We start from the raw sequence: 24,082 nt of genomic DNA, 5'->3' as shown, positions 1-24,082 counted from the left end.
ATAAAGACTCTACCCGATCCGTATATTTTCTCCAAGGCCGTGCTACTTTCTTCATACCCATGTCAATATTCTCTTATAGCCGTTCGATTGAAATGTGGATTCTTCGTGTTTGTTCGATGCTGCCAAGGCCGTTAACCGAGCGTCCGCCTCGCTTTCTGCGTGGAGAAAGATAACGGCACGGTATGTTAGTATCGGAATTCATAACGGTTTCAATTTGATGTCGCCGCCGAAGCCGATGCCTTCCTCATCGCCGATCAACTGCGTAGTGGTTACCTTCCTCCACTTCTTCTTCGTCGCCTCCTGCGTCGCCCTCCCTCGCGAGTCAGTTTCCTCTGCTTCATATCACAATCCTTCCGTTATCGTTGTCCTCATCGGTTCCTAGGTCATTGCAGCGCCGATCTAAAGACGCTTAATGTTGGCATAGAACTCAAAGCAGAAACCTTGCCGCTCCGCTCCGGTCGGCGCACTTATGAGCTTCTTGGCCTCAGGAGATCCTCGTCGTATGAAGTCAAGATATCGTACCCGGCATCTGTTTGTTCTATTTCCCTAATGATCCATCGATTTCCCTTTTCTTTATCTAAATTAAATTGATGGTTTGAATCTCATTTGGAACTTTGCAATAGATCCCCGCAAAATTTTCCATTCAGTTACAGAGGCCTAGGCTAGAACTTCGGTCCACGAAGAATCGAAGATTGCTGGATACAGAGAAACTCATTTTCAAGGCTGATCAAGAGGAATCTGTAACTAGTCATACTTTTCGGATCAACTTTTTAATTTTTACTTTTATTTTTGAAAAAACATGTGAAATGAGATGATTTGGCTATGCAGGTTTTTGTAAGTTTGACCGTTGAAAATGGAGGTGTAATTGCCATGAAAAGTGTGCCAGAGCAAGAACTGGTCATCTATAACATAGGTATGAGTTCAACAGTTTGTTCTTTCTGTTAGTTTTGCAGCTTAACAACATGTGTAGTTTAGAGGGAGAATAATGACGAGCAAGTATATTGACCTAAAAGTTCCTACTGCTATTTATTATTCAAGTTTAACTGATGAAAGAATGTCATCAAGTTTTTGAATTTTAGATCGTATGAATAGTATCTTATTTAATGATATTTCAGTTTAATTTTGTTTTGATTTTTTAAGTTTCTTACATTCACTTTCACAGTACATGTATACCTCAAGATATTCCCTTTATGTATGTATTTATTTGTTCATTTTATGTTTTGTGGTCAATGTGCATATAAAATTCTCAACTATGTACTCTATTCAGTTCTAGCATCATATATGTTATGTTTTATGTTATGTTTAAATTCTATTCTGGCAGTTTGCCTTTCCTGCTTCGCTGAGGATAACATCCACTGAATAGTTTTCAAGCCGTTATCTCATAGTGTGGAATTGTTTGATCATCCCCTTTGATATTTTTTTTTTAACCAAGATTGTAACATTCCTCCATTGATCAAGGATTTCAGTCTCTTAGAAGTATCATGAGCTTCCAATAATGAGGGTTTCAATTAATTCAACTGTTGCGGAGCTACTAATCTGGACCTTCTAATTCATATATGTGGATCTTAAATCTATAAATGGGGGTTTTCTCAATACAAACAAAGAAAGGGGAAGTGACTGTGACAAATCTTTCTGTTGTTAATCTTGGGTCAATCAATCGAATATTGTTTAATATTCAACAGATGAAACATTCTATTATAGGCCTTTTAACTGTTTCATTTATGTATATTTTTTTTTATGAAGTTGACAAGATTTAGCAAAATCAATATTAACAATCGCAATCCCCATGGTGGTGCCCAGTTGGCTAGAGGGTGACAACTTTGCTATAATGGGGCAAGGGGTCAATTCCTGACAGGTGCATGCTCTCGGAAAAAAAAACTCCTCTCACCCTCTAGCCACTTGGCCGCCGGCTATAAGCCGACCCTGTGATTTACCTCCCTTCACATAACTTGGGAATGGGTTGTGAGAGGCGCTTCCATCAAGCATGTTCCTTGTGTTAACTTCTGTAGGCTGCATGGGTATGTTGACCGTTGATTGTCTTATAACCCAGTTATGCCCTTAAGCATTCCTGGTGTTATAGCTTCTTCCTGGGAGAGCCCTCACGCCATGGCTTTCTAGATAGTCTACCACATTCTGGATTTCATAAGCAAAGCCAACGTTAGGTGTATTAGATAATCTTCCTACCAGTCCTCGTGTGACCAGTAAATTGGCTTCCCCGTTCCTCCAGTTTTCATATCCCCTTGCAAGTATTGACACCTGTATATTTCTGTAAAAATCAGAAATTGTAAGCATAGTTTCAGGGATGACATAAACTAATTGACTTCCATGGGTTAAGTCAATTTCCATTGTAGCAAAGATGGCTTGATCTCCTTGCCATCTATTATCTCTGAAAACCACTAGAGCTATGGTTCCTTCTTCTTGCCTATGCAAAATTTGAATTCTTACTTGTATTACTCCCATATGAAGAAAGCGCATACCACTTCTCTGGAGTTGGTTGAAACTCTCAGGTTGAATGAAGGCCCTGTCAACCTGGTTGCTTGTTACTAGTATTGCTTCTTCAGACCGATGCACATACACTCTATGGTGTACATCATCTCTCCGTGAGTGGTATAAGACTTCAGCTGGTACTATTGAGGCTCTCTCCTGCATAGAGAGTCGGAGCTGAGTCTGAGGGTCAAGCTGCTGTTCCAAGGCATTGTTGTAGCTTTCTCCAATTACTCGTCTTGTCATTCGCTGTATGGTTCTTTGCGCGTTGTATCTGCGCCTTTGATTTTGCCTATATTCTCGCACCTGGTCTTCAAATAGGGGCGCTCCTTCCGTTCTTGTGATTGTTGTTACAGGAGGGTTCCTGCTTCGTGTAGCCATTACTTCTTTGCAGTTTTTGCATGTTCCTCTTTCAGAATTTGAAAAGGATCAGTAAAAACTCTGAGCTTTCCTTTTAGCTCTTTTGGCTTTTCGTGAATAGAGATAGCTTGAATTCTTTCAGAGAGACTTTTGACAATCTCTTCTGGAAGAGCTTGTTGGGCTAGAGCTTCCTTTGCCTCAAGATTCTTCACTCTTTCTTCTAAAGACTCAAGTTTCTCTAGGATTGTGACTAAGAGCTGAATCTGCGTATTGGCTTGCTTAATAAGAATATTGTTGCTGCTAATACCTCCTTTGTAGTCAGCGGTTTACAAAAGCCTGCAGCTGGTGCTTCTATACCTTCAGTAGCTTGAAGTGCTTCTTTATATGAATTTGTGGCTTTAGTATTTATATAGCTCATGAAAACACCCAACCTTCAACCTTGTGTAACAAGGTTTCTACCCTGTCTACTTTTCGCTTTAATTCCTCTGATAACTGTAGCGCTTGCTGTTCTATTTGCTTTGGCTGCTCAGTTATCTTTATGATAAGATCTTCTAGTTGCCTTTTGGTTAATGGTTTGTTTTCTAAAACCTCCTTAGTAAGGTTTTTCAAGGCCTCACTAAGTTTTTGATTCTCAACCTTTAACTCTTCTAGTTGTTCCTGTATTTGTTTGAAGTTTTTGAGGTGTACTCTACAGGAAAGACAAACTCTGTCGTATTTATTCGAAAAGAAGACGTTTCCGCAACTTTTTGGTATCAGAGCTAATTTTTATGGCTGAGTAAACCCTACTCAGGGTATTCACAGGGGAGAGGATGGGTATGGTAGTGATTTTCTTTATGTGTTGATCTTAAAACAATAAAAGACATCTTCGAGGGCATGTCTAGCGAATTGCAACTGTTGACCAGTTATAGCGAAAACATGAACGAATATAATGTCTGAGTAACTGAGCCTTAAAGTTTATCAAACTGAAAGTTTTGTGGTAATAAGGCGACCAGGGAACGACGAGTGGATTGCAAAAGAACAGGTCCTAACTTGGTAACAAGGCAAGGGATGCCGATATAAATCCAAGGGCACACCTGTGTGAGCGAGAAAACTTTTAGAACCCTCTAAGCTGTAAGCCACAATTCATAGGAAAGATAAACCATAGGGTACAGTTATAATTGTGTCTATGTCCAGACGTTGGGAAGAACACATACAGGAATGGTATACTAAATCCTATACCTCGAACCTAGAATACCTTGATTTAGCAAAAACAGAGAAACAGCCTACTAAAAGAGAATTAGCTCACAACTTCTCAGTAATATACGACAGAGTTTGTTTTTCCTGTAGAGTCCACCTCAAAAACTTCAAACAAATACAGGAACAACTAGAAGAGTTAAAGGTTGAGAACCAAAAACTCGGTGAGGCCTTGAAAAACCTTACTACGGAGGTTTTAGAAAACAAACCATTAACTAAAAGGCAACTAGAAGACCTCATCATAAAGATAACTGAGCAGCCAAAGCAAATTGAACAGCAAGCGCTACAGTTATCAGAAGAATTAAAACGAAAGATAGAAAGGGTAGAAACCCTGCTAAACAAGGTAGAAGGTTGGGTGTTTTCATGAGCTATATAAATACTAAAGCCACAAACTCATATAAAGAAGCACTTCAAGCTACTGAAGGCATAGAAGCGCCAGCTGCAGGCTTTTGTAAACCCGCTGACTACAAAGGAGGTATTAGCAGCAACAATATTCTTATTAAGCAAGCTAATACGCAGATCCAGCTCTTAGTCACAATCTTAGAGAAACTTGAGTCTCTAGAAGAAAGAGTGAAAAATCTTGAAGCAAAGGAAGCTCCAGCCCAACAAGCTCTTCCAGAAGAGATTGTCAAAAGTCTCTCCGAAAGAATCCAAGCCATCTCTATTCACGAAAGGCCAAAGGAGTCAAAAGGAAGGCTCGGAGTTTTCACTGACCCTTTTCAAATTTTGAAAGAAGAACAAGCAAAAACTGCAAAGAAATGATGGCTACACAAAACAGAAACCCTCCTGTAACAACAATCACAAGGACAGAGGGGGCGCCTCTATTTGAAGACCAAGTGCGAGAGTATAGACAAAATCAAAGGCGTAGATATAACGCGCAAAGATCTATACAGCGAGTGACAAGAAGAATAACTGGGAGAAGCTACAACAATGCCTTAGAGCAACAGCTTGACCCTCAGACTCAGCTCCGACTCTCCATGCAGGAAAGAGCCTCAATAGTACCAGCTGAAGTCTTATACCACTCACGAAGAAACGATGCACACCACAGGGTGTATGTTCATAGATCTGAAGAAGCAATACTTGTCACTAGCAATCAGGTTGACAGAGCATTTATACAACCTGAGAGTTTCACCCAACTCCAAAGAAGTCGTATGCGTTTTCTTCATATGGGGCTGATGCAAGTAAGAATCCAAATTCTGCACAGGCAAGAAGAAGGAACACTAGCACTGGTTGTCTTTCGAGACAACAGATGGCAAGGCGATCAAGCCATCTTTGCTACAATGGAAATTGACTTAACACATGGAAGTCAATTAGTTTACGTTATCCCTGACACAATGCTTACAGTTTCTGATTTTTACAGAAATATACAGGTGTCAATACTTGCACGGGGATATGAAAACTGGAGAAATGGGGAAGCCAACTTACTGGTCACACGAGGACTGGTAGGTCGATTATCTAATACACCTAACGTTGGCTTTGCTTATGAAATCCAGAATGTTGTTGACTACTTAGCAAGTCATGGCGTAAGGGCTCTTCCAGGAAGAAGCTATAACACCAGAGATGTCTTAGGGCATAACTGGGTTATAAGGCAATCAACTGTCAACATACCCATGCAGCCTATAGAAGTTAACACAAGGAACATGCTTGATGGAAGTGTTTCACTACAGTTCAATCAGTATCAAGCAGCAACCTCATCATCTCTACCCAAATTCAATTCAAAGGATGAGGAAATACAGTCAGATGAGGAAGAATTAACAAGCCATACTATTGCAGTACTTGTGGAAGAAGAAAGCTGTGATGAATTACTGGTTAAAAGAATATCTTCGCTAGCACAACTCCCTATTAGACGAACACCAGGGGCCGCGGGGTATGATATTTCTATTACACATGCACAAGATATACCTGCTCTTAACAGGTCTTTATTATCAACGGGCATTTGTATACAAATTCCGCAAAATACCTACGCAAGAATAGCTCCCAGATCAAGCACTGCTTTAAAGGGCATTATTATAATGGGAGGCGTCATTGATTCAGACTACAGAGGCGAGGTAAAAGTTATGGCCTTCAATACAACAAATGAAGATATATTCCGTAACAAACAAGAGTGTATTGCTCAACTCATAATAGAGCACATTGCTACGCCAAATGTATGAGATGTTGAACTATTAGGTTCAACTAAAAGGGGAACATCTGGATTTGGCTCAACAACAATGAAGCAGGTTTGCTCTAGTACTAAAGCTAATCCTTTATGCCTGGGTTGTCATTACTGTTGTAGTGATGAAGATTGTGCTGAGGAATATGATAAATATGTAGCTACTTGTTCCAAGGCCCCAAAACAGAAAGAAATAATTTCACCTCTAACAATTAAGCCTTTCCCTGAAGAACAGTTATTAGCTATACAGAAAAAGGCCAGGCAGTATGCAGTGGAGCAACACAAATTTTATGAAGAAGAGGCATATCTGGACTTACTAGATGGACCTCCATCAATGGAACGAAGTTTTGCTATTACACATCGGCAATTAAGAAGCTCAAGAGAATATAGACGACAATTACAAGCAGAACTTGATAACATGCCATTATCTTCACAAGATTCATCAAAATCAACACAGTTTTTGTGTATGCTTACAGACATAAACCCTGACAATACTGATAATGACTATCTTGATTATCTGCAATATCTAGCTTTGCAGGATTCACCTCATTATCCAACTTCTGAAGATGAATTTATCAATCCATTCGCGGAAGATGGTGGGATAGAGATAATAGCAGCCGGCACTAGTGGCAGTGGCACTAGTGATATTCCAAAACCAACAGAAGACTGGGTCTCTGATTACCCACGATTACAGCAGTTACAGGAGCAAATTTATTCTCAAGCAGAATCTGCATATAGACCACCTGCTGATACTACAATGAATCCTGTTGGTTACCCCCCAAACCGTGCTCCAAAAGATGAACCTGTAAGTATGGCAGTTCCACCCACAACCAAGCCAAAATTCAAGCATAATGACCAGTCTGAATGGTGGAATTTACCAACAGCCCACCAACAAACAGGGGCGATTCTTACACTCCCACCCCAGTTACACAGAATAGAAGATGTTTTCTTAAGATGGGAAGCAGTCACCAAGAATGTAGTAGTCCTGCAGAATTTCACAGACACTCAAGATAAGGCTGACTATATTGAGAATTTGCTTGGAGAAACAGAAAGATTAACCTGGATACAATGGCGAATGGCCTATCCAAATGAATATCAAGAGTTAATCAATTCTAGTGACGGAAGAAATGGTACCCAAAATATAATTTCTCAGATAAGAAGGGTATTCTTACTAGAAGATCCATTTCAAGGATCAACCGACATGCAAGACAGAGCATATAGAGATCTGGAGAGACTTAGTTGTCAGCAGGTAAAAGATCTCATTCCATTTCTAACTGATTATATGCATCTTGCTTCAAAAACAGGAAGATTATTCACTGGACCTGAGCTATCTGAGAAATTCTGGCTAAAACTTCCTGGAGAATTGGGTCATCGTATTAAAGCAGCATTCGAAGAAAAATACCAAGGTAATACCATGGGTGTACATCCCAGGGTAATATTCACCTATAAATACTTAGAGGAAGAATGCAAGAAGGCAGCCTTTAGCAGATCCCTCAAAGACTTAACTTTCTGCAATCAAATGCCTATTCCGGGGTATTATAAAGACCCAAAGAAGAAGTATGGACTCAGAAAGTCCACTACTTACAAGGGCAAGCCTCACCAAACACATGCACGAGTAGAGAAAAAGAAGCATCTACTACGAAATAAAAAATGCAAGTGTTTCCTCTGTGGCGAAGAAGGTCATTTCGCACGAGACTGCCCCAAAGAATTTAAGAACACGAAAAGAGTGGCTCTTTTTGAAGGATTGGAAATTCCCGATGAATATGAAATCCTGTCTGTACAAGAAGGAGACGAGCCATCAGATGCTATATTTAGTATATCAGAAGGAGAAGACCTCCAGGTGAATACTGTTCTTAACCAAGAATTTCTATTTGTTTTTATAGAACAGACAAACTCCTATATGATAGGAAAGACAGAAGGGTGGCAACCTATGGTGAAAGTATCAAAGGTACAGCATGACTGCAATCACATATGGGAAATTAATGGAGAGATAGCACCTCCCTACCAAAAATGTACGTGTTGCAAGAGGGAGACTATGCAAAGGCACCGTATGCACTGCAGTACTTGCCATATAACCTCATGTGGTATGTGTACAAGAAATTACTTCGACATGAGCACATCCGTGGAAAGGTCAGTACCAGTTCCTTTTTCCCCTACTACATTAATTCAAGAACAACAAAACTATATTGCATGGTCAGTAGCGGAAATTGAAAGACTGAAGCAGGAAGTTGTCAGCACCAAATTATTAGCAGAAATTCAGATTGAGACATTAAAGAAAGAATTTGCTGCCGAAAAAGAAGAAATGCTGAGAATCAATAGTGCCAACACATTAGAAGTTGACACTGAAAATGAAGAACTCCATATCAAGCTTGACTGCCTGGAGTTAGAAAACAAAGATCTCCTAAAAAGATTAGAGAAAGACAAGGAATCCTTCAATCCTGAAGAAGAAGATGAAGAAGTATTTGAAGAAGAAATACATGTTCTAATTGATTCAGGAAAAGAGAAAGTCTTCTCTATAGAAGAAGCAAAACAACCAAGGCCTAAAACAAATGGCCTTTTTAACTTGGTGGTAGAACTTTTTATCCCGGGGGTAGACAGTTTCAAAGTAAACGCCATCCTTGACACCAGCGCTACCACCTGCTGTATAGATCAGGTATCAATACCTCCTCTTGCCATTGAAGATAATACTTTTGTTGTTAATTTCAGTGGTATCAATTCAAAGACAACAACCAACAAGAAGTTGAGGTACGGTAATATGAAGATAGGGGATCATCAATTCCGGATACCCTACACTTATGCTTTCCCACTCACATTAGGCGGAAACATTACTATGATCCTAGGTTGCAATTTCATTCGAGCTATGCATGGGGGAGTTCGCATAGAAGGAAATGAGGTAACATTTTATAAAAATGTTACAACTATACATACTCAACAAATTGTTCCTACAGCCTCTGTTATTGAAGAACTAGAACTAGAAGAGGAAGAATATAACCAAATCCAGGAACAAGTATGTTTATGGCAACCTGGACAGCATCTTCAAGACTTGATTACGGAATTAACTAACACTGGTTATATTGGGGACAACCCAATGAAATATTGGGAGTCTAATTTAGTAACCTGCAAGCTGGAAATTAAGAATCCAGATCTGATAATTGAGGATCGACTACTTAAGCATGTTACACCTCAAATGCAAGATTCTTTCCGCAAGCATATCAAGTCTCTGCTGAACTTAAAGGTCATCAGACCTAGCAATAGTTGTCACAGAACTACTGCAATTATAGTCTACTCAGGTACCACAGTAGACCCCAAACAGGAAAGGAAACTAAGGGAAAGGAAAGAATGGTCTTCAACTACAAGCGACTGAATGACAATACTCACAAAGACCAATATAGCCTCCCAGGTATTAATACTATAATACACAGGGTTGGGAGAAGCAAGATCTTTTCCAAATTTGATCTCAAAAGCGGGTTTCATCAAGTAGCCATGGATCCTGATTCAGTACCATGGACAGCCTTCTGGGTACCTGACGGGCTTTTTGAATGGCTCGTTATGCCCTTTGGACTTAAAAATGCTCCTGCAGTTTTCCAGCGCAAAATGGATAATTGCTTTAAAGGTACAGAAAAGTTTATAGCAGTTTACATTGATGATATCTTGGTCTATTCAGATACTGAAGAGGAGCACAGAGAACATTTGAAGGCCCTTCTCAAAATATGCCAGAAAAATGGACTGATACTAAGCCCAACGAAGATGAAGATTGGCAGCCCAACTATAGAATTTCTAGGGGCCACTATTGGCAATTCAAAGATTAAACTCCAACCGCACATTATCTCCAAGATAGCTGATTTTAGCAATGAGGAGTTACAGACCACCAAAGGATTAAGATCTTGGCTGGGTATTTTAAATTATGCCCGATCTTATATTCCCAATCTAGGGAAAATCCTTGGTCCTTTATATTCTAAAACGTCTCCAAATGGGGAAAAGTGCATGAATTCTCAAGATTGGGCGCTAGTTAATAAGGTGAAATCTATGATTAAAGACCTTCCAGATTTAGCAATACCTCCTGCAAATTGCTATGTTATAATTGAGTCTGATGGCTGCATGGAAGGATGGGGAGGGGTTTTGAAATGGAAACCTCAAAAATATGATCCCAAGGCTGCAGAATTAATAAGTGCTTATGCAAGCGGCAAGTTTTCCCCACTTAAATCCACTATTGACGCAGAAATTCATGCCATAATGAATTGCATGAATAGCTTCAAGATATATTATCTTGATAAAGAAGAGCTTCTTATTCGTACGGATTGCCAGGCAATTATAAGCTTCTTTAACAAAACTGCGCAAAACAAACCTTCACGAGTCCGTTGGATAGCATTTACGGACTTCATTACTGGACTGGGCATTCCTGTCCACTTTCAGCACATAGAAGGTAAAGACAATACCCTGGCTGACACATTATCTCGCTTGGTTTCTTTTATTGCAGGCCCATGGACCCTTTCAAACGAAGACGAATTGATAATGCAACAATGGGAGGAAACAATTCATCAGTTGCAAGCCAAGCCCAACAACAAAGCAACCCAACATTTGAAGAGCCTTATCACTTTTTGGCTCAGTACAAGGAAGTCTCCTCCAGCCACGGCCCAAGGGTGTGCACCATCCTCGAAGAAGACGCCAGAAGACACTTGGCCGACATTGAAAGGACCGTTGCAAACCAGCTCATCCATAACATCCTGGAGCTCAAACTTATCCACGACATCAAGGAAGCAGACTTTAGCATCAGGAGTGAACACCCCAAAGGACTTTACTTTAAAGATGCCTTACCCAGCGTCTCAGCTGTAAAGAAGTCCTTATTCACCGCTTTTCTGCAACTACAAGACACCATCCAGCATATGGTGGACACACCACCATAAGAAGACAGAGCGTGGTGAGCCCAACAAATCCAAAGTAGATTTGCTTTAATAAAAGCAGATTCGAATTCACATGGACTGAGCCTCGGGGAGCCGTCCAAATGAAAAAGAATCTAGCCTTAGCTGTAAAGACTATAGGCTGTGTTGTAAAGCTTGTAAAGGGATAAGAAAGAGGAACAGATAAGGATACCCATGAGTGATGACGAGGCCCACAAGTGCACTCAGCTCATCTCTATCCTTCTCCTTCTCTTTTCTATATAATCCTCTAGTTAGCTCATTGCAGAACACACACCGCTTCACGGTACAAGTTCTACTCTGAGAAGTCTAAGATTGTAACTTCTTAAAGCTTTTAAGCTCTTAAGTTCCTTTTCTTGTAATTTAGTCCTGTACTTTTCTCTTTGGTACATTATCTAAGTTATTTGAAAAGAAGACGTTTCCGCAACTTTTTGGTATCAGAGCTAATTTTTATGGCTGAGTAAACCCTACTCAGGGTATTCACAAGGGAGAGGATGGGTATGGTAGTGATTTTCTTTATGTGTTGATCTTAAAACAATAAAAGACATCTTCGAGGGCATGTCTAGCGAATTGCAACTGTTGACCAGTTATAGCGAAAACATGAACGAATATAGTGTCTGAGTAACTGAGCCTTAAAGTTTATCAAACTGAAAGTTTTGTGATAATAAGGCGACCAGGGAACGACGAGTGGATTGCAAAAGAACAGGTCCTAACTTGGTAACAAGGCAAGGGATGCCGATATAAATCCAAGGGCACACCTGTGTGAGCAAGAAAACTTTTAGAACCCTCTAAGCTGTAAGCCACAATTCATAGGAAAGATAAACCATAGGGTACAGTTCTAATTGTGTCTATGTCCAGATGTTGGGAAGAACACATACAGGAATGGTATACTAAATCCCATACCTCGAACCTAGAATACCTTGATTTAGCAAAAACAGAGAAACATCCTACTAAAAGAGAATTAGCTCACAACATCTCAGTAATATACGACAGAGTTTGTCTTTCCTGTAGAGTCCACCTCAAAAACTTCAAACAAATACAGGAACAACTAGAAGAGTTAAAGGTTGAGAACCAAAAACTCGGTGAGGCCTTGAAAAACCTTACTACGGAGGTTTTAGAAAACAAACCATTAACTAAAAGGCAACTAGAAGACCTCATCATAAAGATAACTGAGCAGCCAAAGCAAATTGAACAGCAAGCGCTACAGTTATCAGAAGAATTAAAACGAAAGATAGAAAGAAAGTTGCGGAAACGTCTTCTTTTCAAATAACTTAGATAATGTACCAAAGAGAAAAGTACAGGACTAAATTACAAGAAAAGGAACTTAAGAGCTTAAAAGCTTTACGAACTTACAATCTTAGACTTCTCAGAGTAGAACTTGTACCGTGAAGCGGTGTGTGTTCTGCAATGAGCTAACTAGAGGGTTATATAGAAAAGAGAAGGAGAAGGATAGAGATGAGCTGAGTGCACTTGTGGGCCTCGTCATCACTCATGGGTATCCTTATCTGTTCCTCTTTCTTATCCCTTTACAACACAGCCTATAGTCTTTACAGCTAAGGCTAGATTCTTTTTCATTTGGACGGCTCCCCGAGGCTCAGTCCATGTGAATTCGAATCTGCTTTTATTAAAGCAAATCTACTTTGGATTTATTGGGCTCACTACGCTCTGTCTTCTTATGGTGGTGTGTCCACCATGTGCTGGATGGTGTCTTGTAGTTGCAGAAAGGCGGTGAATAAGGACTTCTTTACAGCTGAGACGCTGGGTAAGGCATCTTTAAAGTAAAGTCCTTTGGGGTGTTCACTCCTGATGCTAAAGTCTGCTTCCTTGATGTCGTGGATAAGTTTGAGCTCCAGGATGTTATGGATGAGCTGGTTTGCAACGGTCCTTTCAATGTCGGCCAAGTGTCTTCTGGCGTCTTCTTCGAGGATGGTGCACACCCTTGGGCCGTGGCTGGAGGAGACTTCCTTGTACTGAGCCAAAAAGTGATAAGGCTCTTCAAATGTTGGGTTGCTTTGTTGTTGGGCTTGGCTTGCAACTGATGAATTGTTTCCTCCCATTGTTGCATTATCAATTCGTCTTCGTTTGAAAGGGTCCATGGGCCTGCAATAAAGGAAACCAAGCGAGATAATGTGTCAGCCAGAGTGTTGTCTTTACCTTCTATGTGCTGAAAGTGGACAGGAATGCCCAGTCCAGTAATGAAGTCCGTAAATGCTATCCAATGGATTCGTGAAGGTTTGTTTTGCGCGGTTTTGTTAAAAAGCTTATAATTGCCTGGCAATCCGTGCGAATAAGAAGCTCTTCTTTATCAAGATAATATATCTTGAAGCTATTCATGCAATTCATTATGACATGAATTTCTGCGTCAATAGTGGATTTAAGTGGGGAAAACTTGCCGCTTGCATAAGCACTTATTAATTCTACAGCCTTGGGATCATATTTTTGAGGTTTCCATTTCAAAACCCCTCCTCATCCTTCCATGCAGCCATCGGACTCAATTATAACATAGCAATTTGCAGGAGGTATTGCTAAATCTGGAAGGTCTTTAATCATAGATTTCACCTTATTAACTAGCGCCCAATCTTGAGAATTCATGCGCTTCTCCCCGTTTGGAGATGTCTTGGAATATAGGGGACCAAGGATTTTTCCCAGATTAGGGATATAAGAGCGGGCATAATTTAAGATCCCTAACCAAGATCTCAACCCTTTGGTGGTCTGCAGCTCCTCATTACTGAAATTAGCTACTTTGGAGATAATATGAGGTTGAAGTTTAATCTTTGAATTGCCAATAGTAGCCCCTAGAAATTCTATAGTCGGGCTGCCAATCTTCATCTTCGTTGGGCTTAGTATCAGCCCATTTTTCTGGCATATTTTGAGAAGGGCCTTCAGATGTTCTCGGTGCTCTTCTTCAGTTTCTGAATATACCAAAATATCATCAATGTAAACTGCTATGGATTTTTCAGTACCTTTAAAGCAGTTGTCCATTTTACGCTGAAAGATTGCAGGAGCATTTTTGAGGCCGAAGGGCATAACGAGCCATTCAAAAAGCCCGTCAGGTACCCAGAAGGCTGTCCATGGTACTGAATCAGGATCCATGGCTACTTGATGAAACCCGCTTTTGAGATCAAATTTGGAAAAGATCTTACTTCTCCCAACCCTGTGTATTATAGTATTAATACCTAGGAGGCTATATTGGTCTTTGTGAGTATTGTCATTCAGTCGCTTGTAGTTGAAGACCATTCTTTCCTTTTCCTTAGTTTCCTTTCCTGTTTTGGGGTCTACTGTGGTACCTGAGTAGACTATAATTGCAGTAGTTCTGTGACAACTATTGCTAGGTCTGATGACCTTTAAGTTCAGCAGAGACTTGATATGCTTGCGGAAAGAATCTTGCATTTGAGGTGTAACATGCTTAAGTGGTCGATCCTCAATTATCAGATCTGGATTCTTAATTTCCAGCTTGCAGGTTACTAAATTAGACTCCCAATATTTCATTGGGTTGTCCCCAATATAACCAGTGTTAGTTAATTCCGTAATCAAGTCTTGAAGATGCTGTCCAGGTTGCCATAAACATACTTGTTCCTGGATTTGATTATATTCTTCCTCTTCTAGTTCTAGTTCTTCAATAACAGAGGCTGTAGGAACAATTTGTTGAGTATGTATAGTTGTAATATTTTTATAAAATGTTACCTCATTTCCTTCTATGCGAACTCCCCCATGCAGAGCTCGAATGAAATTGCAACCTAGGATCATAGTAATGTTTCCGCCTAATGTGAGTGGGAAAGCATAAGTGTAGGGTATCCGGAATTGATGATCCCCTATCTTCATATTACCGTACCTCAACTTCTTGTTGGCTGTTGTCTTTGAATTGATACCACTGAAATTAACAACAAAAGTATTATCTTCAATGGCAAGAGGAGGTATTGATACCTGATCTATACAGCAGGTGGTAGCGCCGGTGTCAAGGATGGCGTTTACTTTGAAACTGTCTACCCCCGGGATAAAAAGTTCTACCACCAAGTTAAAAAGGCCATTTGTTTTAGGCCTTGGTTGTTTTGCTTCTTCTATAGAGAAGACTTTCTCCTTTCCTGAATCAATTAGAACATGTATTTCTTCTTCAAATACTTCTTCATCTTCTTCTTCTTCAGGATTGAAGGATTCCTTGCCTTTCTCTAATCTTTTTAGGAGATCTTTGTTTTCTAACACCAGGCGGTCAAGCTTGAGATGGAGTTCTTCATTTTCAGTGTCAACTTCTAATGTGTTGGCACTATTGATTCTCAGCATTTCTTCTTTTTCGGCAGCAAATTCTTTCTTTAATGTCTCAATCTGAATTTCTGCTAATAATTTGGTGCTGACAACTTCCTGCTTCAGTCTTTCAATTTCCGCTACTGACCATGCAATATAGTTTTGTTGTTCTTGAATTAATGTAGTAGGGGAAAAAGGAACTGGTACTGACCTTTCCACGGGTATGCTCATGTCGAAGTAATTTCTTGTACACATACCACATGAGGTTATATGGCAAGTACTGCAGTGCATACGGTGCCTTTGCATAGTCTCCCTCTTGCAACACGTACATTTTTGGTAGGGAGGTGCTATCGCTCCATTAATTTCCCATATGTGATTGCAGTCATGCTGTACCTTTGATACTTTCACCATAGGTTGCCACCCTTCTGTCTTTCCTATCATATAGGAGTTTGTCTGTTCTATAAAAACAAATAGAAATTCTTGGTTAAGAACAGTATTCACCTGGTGGTCTTCTCCTTCTGATATACTAAATATAGCATCTGATGGCTCGTCTCCTTCTTGTACAGACAGGATTTCATATTCATCGGGAATTTCCAATCCTTCAAAAAGAGTCACTCTTTTCGTGTTCTTAAATTCTTTGGGGCAGTCTCGTGCGAAATGACCTTCTTCGCCACAGAGGAAACACTTGCATTTCTTATTTCGTAGTAGATGCTTCTTTTTCTCTACTCGTGCATGTGTTTGGTGAGGCTTGCCCTTGTAAGTAGTGGACTTTCTGAGTCCATACTTCTTCTTTGGGTCTTTATAATACCCCGGAATAGGCATTTGATTGCAGAAAGTTAAGTTTTTGAGGGATCTGCTAAAGGCTGCCTTCTTGCATTCTTCCTCTAAGTATTTGTAGGTGAATATTACCCTGGGATGTACACCCATGGTATTACCTTGGTATTTTTCTTCGAATGCTGCTTTAATACGACGACCCAATTCTCCAGGAAGTTTTAGCCAGAATTTCTCAGATAGCTCTGGTCCAGTGAATAATCTTCCTGTTTTTGAAGCAAGATGCATATAATCAGTTAGAAATGGAATGAGATCTTTTACCTGCTGACAACTAAGTCTCTCCAGATCTCTATATGCTCTGTCTTGCATGTCGGTTGATCCTTGAAATGGATCTTCTAGTAAGAATACCCTTCTTATCTGAGAAATTATATTTTGGGTACCATTTCTTCCGTCACTAGAATTGATTAACTCTTGATATTCATTTGGATAGACCATTCGCCATTGTATCCGGGTTAATCTTTCTGTCTCTCCAAGCAAATTCTCAATATAGTCAGCCTTATCTTGAGTGTCTGTGAAATTCTGTAGGGCTACTACATTCTTGGTGATCGCTTCCCATATTAAGAAAACATCTTCTATTTTATGTAACTGGGGTGGGAGTGTAAGAATCGCCCCTGTTTGTTGATGGGCTGTTGGTAAATTCCACCATTCAGACTGGTCATTATGCTTGAATTTTGGCTTGGTTGTGGGTGGAACTGCCATACTTACAGGTTCATCTTTTGGAGCACGGTTTGGGGGTAACCAACAGGATTCATTGTAGTATCGCAGGTGGTCTATATGCAGATTCCGCTTGAGAATAAATTTGCTCCTGTAACTGCTGTAACTTTGGGTAATCGAGACCCATTCTTGGGTTTGGAATATCACATGTTGCACCAGTTGCTATTATCTCTATTCCACGAGCTTCCATTAATTTCCCATATGTGATTGCAGTCATGTTGTACCTTTGATACTTTCACCATAGGTTGCCACCCTTCTGTCTTTCCTATCATATAGGAGTTTGTCTGTTCTATAAAAACAAATAGAAATTCTTGGTTAAGAACAGTATTCACCTGGTGGTCTTCTCCTTCTGATATACTAAATATAGCATCTGATGGCTCGTCTCCTTCTTGTACAGACAGGATTTCATATTCATCCGGAATTTCCAAATCTTCAAAAAGAGCCACTCTTTTTTTGTGTTCTTAAATTATTTGGGGCAGTCTCGTGCGAAATGACCTTCTTCGCCACAGAGGAAACACTTGCATTTCTTATTTCGTAGTAGATGCTTCTTTTTCTCTACTCGTGCATGTGTTTGGTGAGGCTTGCCCTTGTAAGTAGTGGACTTTCTGAGTCCATACTTCTTCTTTGGGTCTTTATAATACCCCGGAATAGACATTTGATTGCAGAAAGTTAAGTCTTTGAGGGATCTGCTAAAGGCTGTCTTCTTGCATTCTTCCTCTAAGTATTTGTAGGTGAATATTACCCTGGGATGTACACCCATGGTATTACCTTGGTATTTTTCTTCGAATGCTGCTTTAATACGACGACCCAATTCTCCAGGAAGTTTTAGCCAGAATTTCTCAGATAGCTCTGGTCCAGTGAATAATCTTCCTGTTTTTGAAGCAAGATGCATATAATCAGTTAGAAATGGAATGAGATCTTTTACCTGCTGACAACTAAGTCTCTCCAGATCTCTATATGCTCTGTCTTGCATGTCGGTTGATCCTTGAAATGGATCTTCTAGTAAGAATACCCTTCTTATCTGAGAAATTATATTTTGGGTACCATTTCTTCCGTCACTAGAATTGATTAACTCTTGATATTCATTTGGATAGGCCATTCGCCATTGTATCCAGGTTAATCTTTCTGTTTCTCCAAGCAAATTCTCAATATAGTCAGCCTTATCTTGAGTGTCTGTGAAATTCTGTAGGGCTACTACATTCTTGGTGACTGCTTCCCATATTAAGAAAACATCTTCTATTTTGTGTAACTGGGGTGGGAGTGTAAGAATCGCCCCTGTTTGTTGGTGGGCTGTTGGTAAATTCCACCATTCAGACTGGTCATTATGCTTGAATTTTGGCTTGGTTGTGGGTGGAACTGCCATACTTACAGGTTCATCTTTTGGAGCACGGTTTGGGGGTAACCAACAGGATTCATTGTAGTTCAGCAGGTGGTCTATATGCAGATTCTACTTGAGAATAAATTTGCTCCTGTAACTGCTGTAATCGTGGGTAATCAGAGACCCAGTCTTCTGTTGGTTTTGGAATATCACTAATGCCACTGCCACTAGTGCCGGCTGCTATTATCTCTATCCCACATTTTTGGTAGGGAGGTGCTATCTCTCCATTAATTTCCCATATGTGATTGCAGTCATGTTGTACCTTTGATACTTTCACCATAGGTTGCCACCCTTCTGTCTTTCCTATCATATAGGAGTTTGTCTGTTCTATAAAAACAAATAGAAATTCTTGGTTAAGAACAGTATTCACCTGGTGGTCTTCTCCTTCTGATATACTAAATATAGCATCTGATGGCTCGTCTCCTTCTTGTACAGACAGGATTTCATATTCATCCGGAATTTCCAAATCTTCAAAAAGAGCCACTCTTTTTTTGTGTTCTTAAATTATTTGGGGCAGTCTCGTGCGAAATGACCTTCTTCGCCACAGAGGAAACACTTGCATTTCTTATTTCGTAGTAGATTCTTCTTTTTCTCTACTCGTGCATGTGTTTGGTGAGGCTTGCCCTTGTAAGTAGTGGACTTTCTGAGTCCATACTTCTTCTTTGGGTCTTTATAATATCCCGGAATAGACATTTGATTGCAGAAAGTTAAGTCTTTGAGGGATCTGCTAAAGGCTGCCTTCTTGCATTCTTCCTCTAAGTATTTGTAGGTGAAATATTACCCTGGGATGTACACCCATGGTATTACCTTGGTATTTTTCTTCGAATGTTGCTTTAATACGACGACCCAATTCTCCAGGAAGTTTTAGCTAGAATTTCTCAGATAGCTCTGGTCCAGTGAATAATCTTCCTGTTTTTGAAGCAAGATGCATATAATCAGTTAGAAATGGAATGAGATCTTTTACCTGCTGACAACTAAGTCTCTCCAGATCTCTATATGCTCTGTCTTGCATGTCGGTTGATCCTTGAAATGGATCTTCTAGTAAGAATACCCTTCTTATCTGAGAAATTATATTTTGGGTACCATTTCTTCCGTCACTAGAATTGGTTAACTCTTGATATTCATTTGGATAGACCATTCGCCATTGTATCCAGGTTAATCTTTCTGTTTCTCTTGGGGCGTAATCACCTTTGCTACAATATTGGCACTTGCATGGTTGTCAAACTTGGCCGATCATATAGAGCTCAATGAGTTAGATTATGATTAGCAATTCCTAATCCAATATGGGTTGGTAGCTTGGGTGTATGCTTGAGCCCTAAGAAGTTATAAATACAACTAAAGTTTACAAAGATCTCATTAAAAATGAATGAAATTGAATGAGAACTGGAGGGATGCTCAAAATTAATTGATTTCTTGCTGATCCAACAATTCCAACTTAGGAAAATGTCCGAAGCATGGCGATGATAGAAATAGGAAGAGAAAGTAAAATTTTTGTATAATCTGAGATCTAGATTTTTTCACGGCCCAAGTTAATTCTTTTGTTTAGTATGTCCGTGAAATACCAAAGCATAACATGTAAGGTAAGACTTGCCAAGTCAAACACCATAATCTCTTTAAAGATAAGCTCCAAAAAATCCAGAAATAGATACACCTAAGAGCATCTACTAACTCATCATAGCATCCACCAAAGAGAATTTGGAGGAAACAAGGTAATGTCAGCTAGGAAAAACTGAGTGAGAATGTAACACTATTTAAGTAAACAACAAGGAGGGTTTCACATGAAACATTATCATAATTATCACTGTAAGTTTATCATTATATATATATATATATATATATTAAAAAAATCCCACTTATCTTCAAGTAAGATTACATGTTTCTGTTTCATGTATTGAATCAGAGTGGGACCTTTGGATTTCCTTTGCTCTGTAACATTGTAGGGAGGTACACCAAGTGAGGTCAAACACAAGTACAGATGCCTCACCAACAATCTGAAAATGCGCATTCATTTGCAATCAATTGAATGTGCTGCCGACATAATGCTCACAAATCTGCAAACAAGCCAACTAGAGGTTTATGTGATGTTATATACAACATAGTTATACTTCTCTTCACTTTATTTATTATAATGACTCAATTTTAAATTTATTCTCATGTTATGACAAATGTTTAACTCATATAACAAGTTAACTATCTAACAACAAAATGTAAACATGCTCAAAACTCATTACCACATAGAAGCACTAGCACAATTACTCATGATATATTCTATAAGCATCCAAAATTTCACAGACACAATAAAGCACCTATATATTCTATTCAATTTAATGAGCATGCACAATTTCATATTTTTACTACAACTATCAGTAGTAGACAATAAATATACACAAAGAAGAATAAGCATGGAGGCCAATAAATTTTTAGGATCAAATAACAAGTATATAATTGAATAAATATAATACAGGGTTACTTCCTCAATTATAGTTTTCCACCCAGACACCCTCAACCCCAACCTTTATAATCTCACATCATTAAAAGTGACTATAGTGGCAAGTAAGACTAAAAGTGACTGTAAAAATGAAACCTCTCTTCATAGGGGTGTAACTTTTAATGTCCCTACTTGACTCATTGCCACTCCGTGTAGAGGAGAAACACTGTGAAGAGGAATTAATCTGGAGAAGAGGAAGACAATGGGCTTTTTTTGTTCTGATGATTCCTTATTCTCTTGCAAATTAGGTATTAAAGAGGGGAAATATGTAGCAAGCCAACATGATGCTTACAACCATGCTGAAAAGCTCTTCACCGTTTTTTGGCAGTATACTGAACATGACTGCTTTATAGTATAGTGAATTTGAAATTTCAAGGAAGAGGAAAGTTGAAGGATGCTTACTATCATAGGGCGATATTTGAAGATCTCGTCAGATCTCACAGGGTGCAGAAATTGAAGGTGGTGAAGGGTGGAGGCTTAGGTCTGCAGAGAATGCCGAGGTAGGAGGGGTCCTTGCAAACACCAAGGGGAGGAGAATAGTTAGGAATTGGGTTGAGAGTGGATTGTGCAGGTTCAGTTTCAGGTAACGATTTAATAAGTATAGAACTTAATAAAACAAGATATAACAAGATTTAATTTAGAAAAGAGAGAGTGAAGATCTTGGTCTTAGGAGAAGTGAGGCTCTACTTCCAGTAGCAATAGGCCCTACTATGTCTGCATAAGTTTTCTGTGCTGTAAGGAGCGCTTAGAAAGGTTGTGGACTTCTCAAGCCTTCAGCAGTTTTATGTGGTTCTGTTCAGGATTATCCCACCCTTTTGCAACAACGTCATTTGACTCCACCAGGAATGAACTTCATGGCTGAAATAGGGTTAATGCTGTTATTTTGCTGATAATGTAAGAATACTTAAACTAATAGTAATATATTTTTTTATTTATAGTGTAAAATAAGGTTAATTCTGTAAGCTAACAATTGTAGATTATAAATATAGGTAGTAGGTAGTGGGTAGTAGGTAGTACGTGTAATCATGCAGTTATTATCAAGGTAAATTTGAAAGGTTGATGTAATGAGTAATTAAGTACTATTATTTACGTATAATAAATAGTAAGTAATGGCATATCGACAATCTTTTTGTTACCTATCGTCCTTGACAAATATGCTAACCTAGAGTCATGATACAAAAGCACCGTAATAAGGTGAGATTGTATTGTAACCCACCAAACTAGAACTGCGATTGACAACCACGAGCAATAGAGAGGGTTTGTCCTCCAATGTGCTTTGCTTATTTTGTCTATTCTGTTAATATGGATCTGTAATTTTAGATATATTAAACTCTTGCCTTAGTTGAATGGCCAATGCAGTCATACAAATATTTATTTTATGGTAAGATATAGATCTGGGTTAAATTTATATGGTGCCAGCCTAATGAAAGGGAAAAAATGAAATCAGGCAAGGGAATATGCAAATAGTAAAGAGTAGTGGTTAAACTCATATGGTGCCGCCCTAATGAAGTGGAAAAAAGTACGAAATAAGTCAGGGGAACATGCAAATAGTAAACAAGTGGCATAAGTGGATTATCATAACTGATAGCTGCCACTTGAGTACATTCTATATATCCTCTTCCGCATACTGATTATCATCTTGCATATTCTTTGGTAATACATGATACATTATCTAATCTTCTCCCTCAGGATTGTTGGGTTTGGTGCCATAAAATGAGCACACACAGACACAGACACAGACACACACACACACACACACACACACACATAGAGAGAAAGAGATAATTTACAACACTCATTTTTCTTTCTATTCAAAAGCTCTTAAACCTCAAAGTGGTCTTCTAACCATTTATCTTAATGTTTCTAAATGTATATACGTTCACAATACCTTTAATTTTAAGAACAAAGCCAGATGCACTACCTTCCAGAAGGATCAAATGTCAAATCAGAACACTACAGTCTCTTGCACTAAATGCTTAATGCTGAAGAAAAATCCACACTGAACCTTATATAGTTCCAGTGTCTGTTGGCACTGTTGCATTTAATTTCAATCATGCTAATTGGTAAATAATAGCATTAACTTCAGATTACATAATTTAGATGTGGTAGATTGATTGTTGTGGAGAGACATAATTTAATTTACATATTGTGTATGGGATGGAGAGACATTCCACTTATTTTGAGTTTCAACGCTTTGTTTTTCTTGTGAAGAGCCATTTCCAACAGCAACACAAGACCCTTCCAGTACATTTATTTCATCAACTTATAAACACAGTTGAATTTTTCTATGAACAGTTTATCTCTGGAACTCTTTACATGTTTTCTAGATTGATATTGATGGCTAGAAAATCATTATCCTTGTGCTTGATTGCTGCCCATACATCCTCAATGCAGTATTTCTAACTTTAATTTAATCTCAGCTTTGCAAAAATGTGACTCCTACATTGTTTTTTTTTTTAAAAATTTAAAAAAATCTTGTTAAGGTTTCCTTGCCTTTCCAGTTTGTGACGAGTTGATGTTAGGGATTCCACACGATGCTTGGCGGGTTGGAATAGCGGCTCTTCTCTGTTTGCTGCTTGGTGTGGTGTTATCCAAATTCCTTCCGCTGCTGATAAACAAAGGCTTAGAAACAGAAGATGCAGCAGCGGTGGCTAAAGATTCATGACTTAATAATCGAACACAGAGAACCTCTCCAATTCAAAGCCAAAGGAACCAAGAATATTCAAATAAAACCAAACTCAATTGAGCAAAACCTTCATCATATGAGCTCCTCACCATCTAGAGAACCTCATCTTCGTCATTACAACTCATCTCTTTGTTAAAATCAGACATTGTATCTAAATCTTTTATTTTCTGTGGGATACTAGTGCATCATATTCTTTTCCCCTTTCTTGTGTTATTTTTCAAGTAGTTCGTTCCTCTTACATTCCAATAGGCATAGTTTTGTAAGAATTTATTAAATTTTAGTATGAAGCATATAAATGGGCTATTCTTTTGGTTAAATGGTCCCTATTTTCATGTCTCTTTTATATATAATGTCCATGCGTTAATAAATACTTAAACTATTACGGATCTATTTCTCATTCTAAAGGCGCATGATTTAAATCTACAAATATATGCAATTTAAATTATCGAATTCCTACTAGTGTTAGAATGATCATCTTATCCAGTAATATTATTGCACTTAGTCTTTCACGCACTGTCACCTGTGCTCGATTCCAGATTAATTTTTTTTAATGAGGATTTAGCTGATATCCTAGGTTGATCGAGATATTAGAACCAACCGA

The 24,082-nt window shown here is 38.9% G+C and overlaps 1 protein-coding gene across 1 annotated transcript; it reads left to right on the top strand.

The window, feature by feature from the left end:
• Positions 1–91: 91 nt before the first annotated feature.
• LOC122046353 lies at positions 92–23,798 on the top strand. The gene is made up of 5 exons (XM_042607002.1): positions 92–321; positions 393–531; positions 624–740; positions 829–913; positions 23,297–23,798. The coding sequence occupies exons 1-5, from the start codon at positions 218–220 to the stop codon at positions 23,458–23,460; spliced, it is 609 nt and encodes a 202-aa protein (XP_042462936.1). The 5' UTR covers positions 92–217; the 3' UTR covers positions 23,461–23,798.
• Positions 23,799–24,082: the final 284 nt, after the last annotated feature.

Source organism: Zingiber officinale, chromosome 2B (assembly GCF_018446385.1).
Source record: "Zingiber officinale cultivar Zhangliang chromosome 2B, Zo_v1.1, whole genome shotgun sequence".
Classification (NCBI taxonomy): Eukaryota; Viridiplantae; Streptophyta; class Magnoliopsida; order Zingiberales; family Zingiberaceae; genus Zingiber; species Zingiber officinale.
Note: the sequence above shows the minus strand (reverse complement) of the source record. Positions and strands in the feature narration are given on the sequence as shown.

Excerpts from the sequence above, each read along its gene's own strand:
- LOC122046353 (XM_042607002.1), top strand. The coding sequence starts at position 218 with ATGTCGCCGCCGAAGCCGATGCCTTCCTCATCGCCGATCAACTGCGTA. Across the intron at positions 741-828 it reads AGGCTGATCAAGAGGAATCT|GTTTTTGTAAGTTTGACCGT; the intron begins GTAACTAGTCAT and ends TTGGCTATGCAG. Across the intron at positions 914-23,296 it reads ACTGGTCATCTATAACATAG|TTTGTGACGAGTTGATGTTA; the intron begins GTATGAGTTCAA and ends TTGCCTTTCCAG.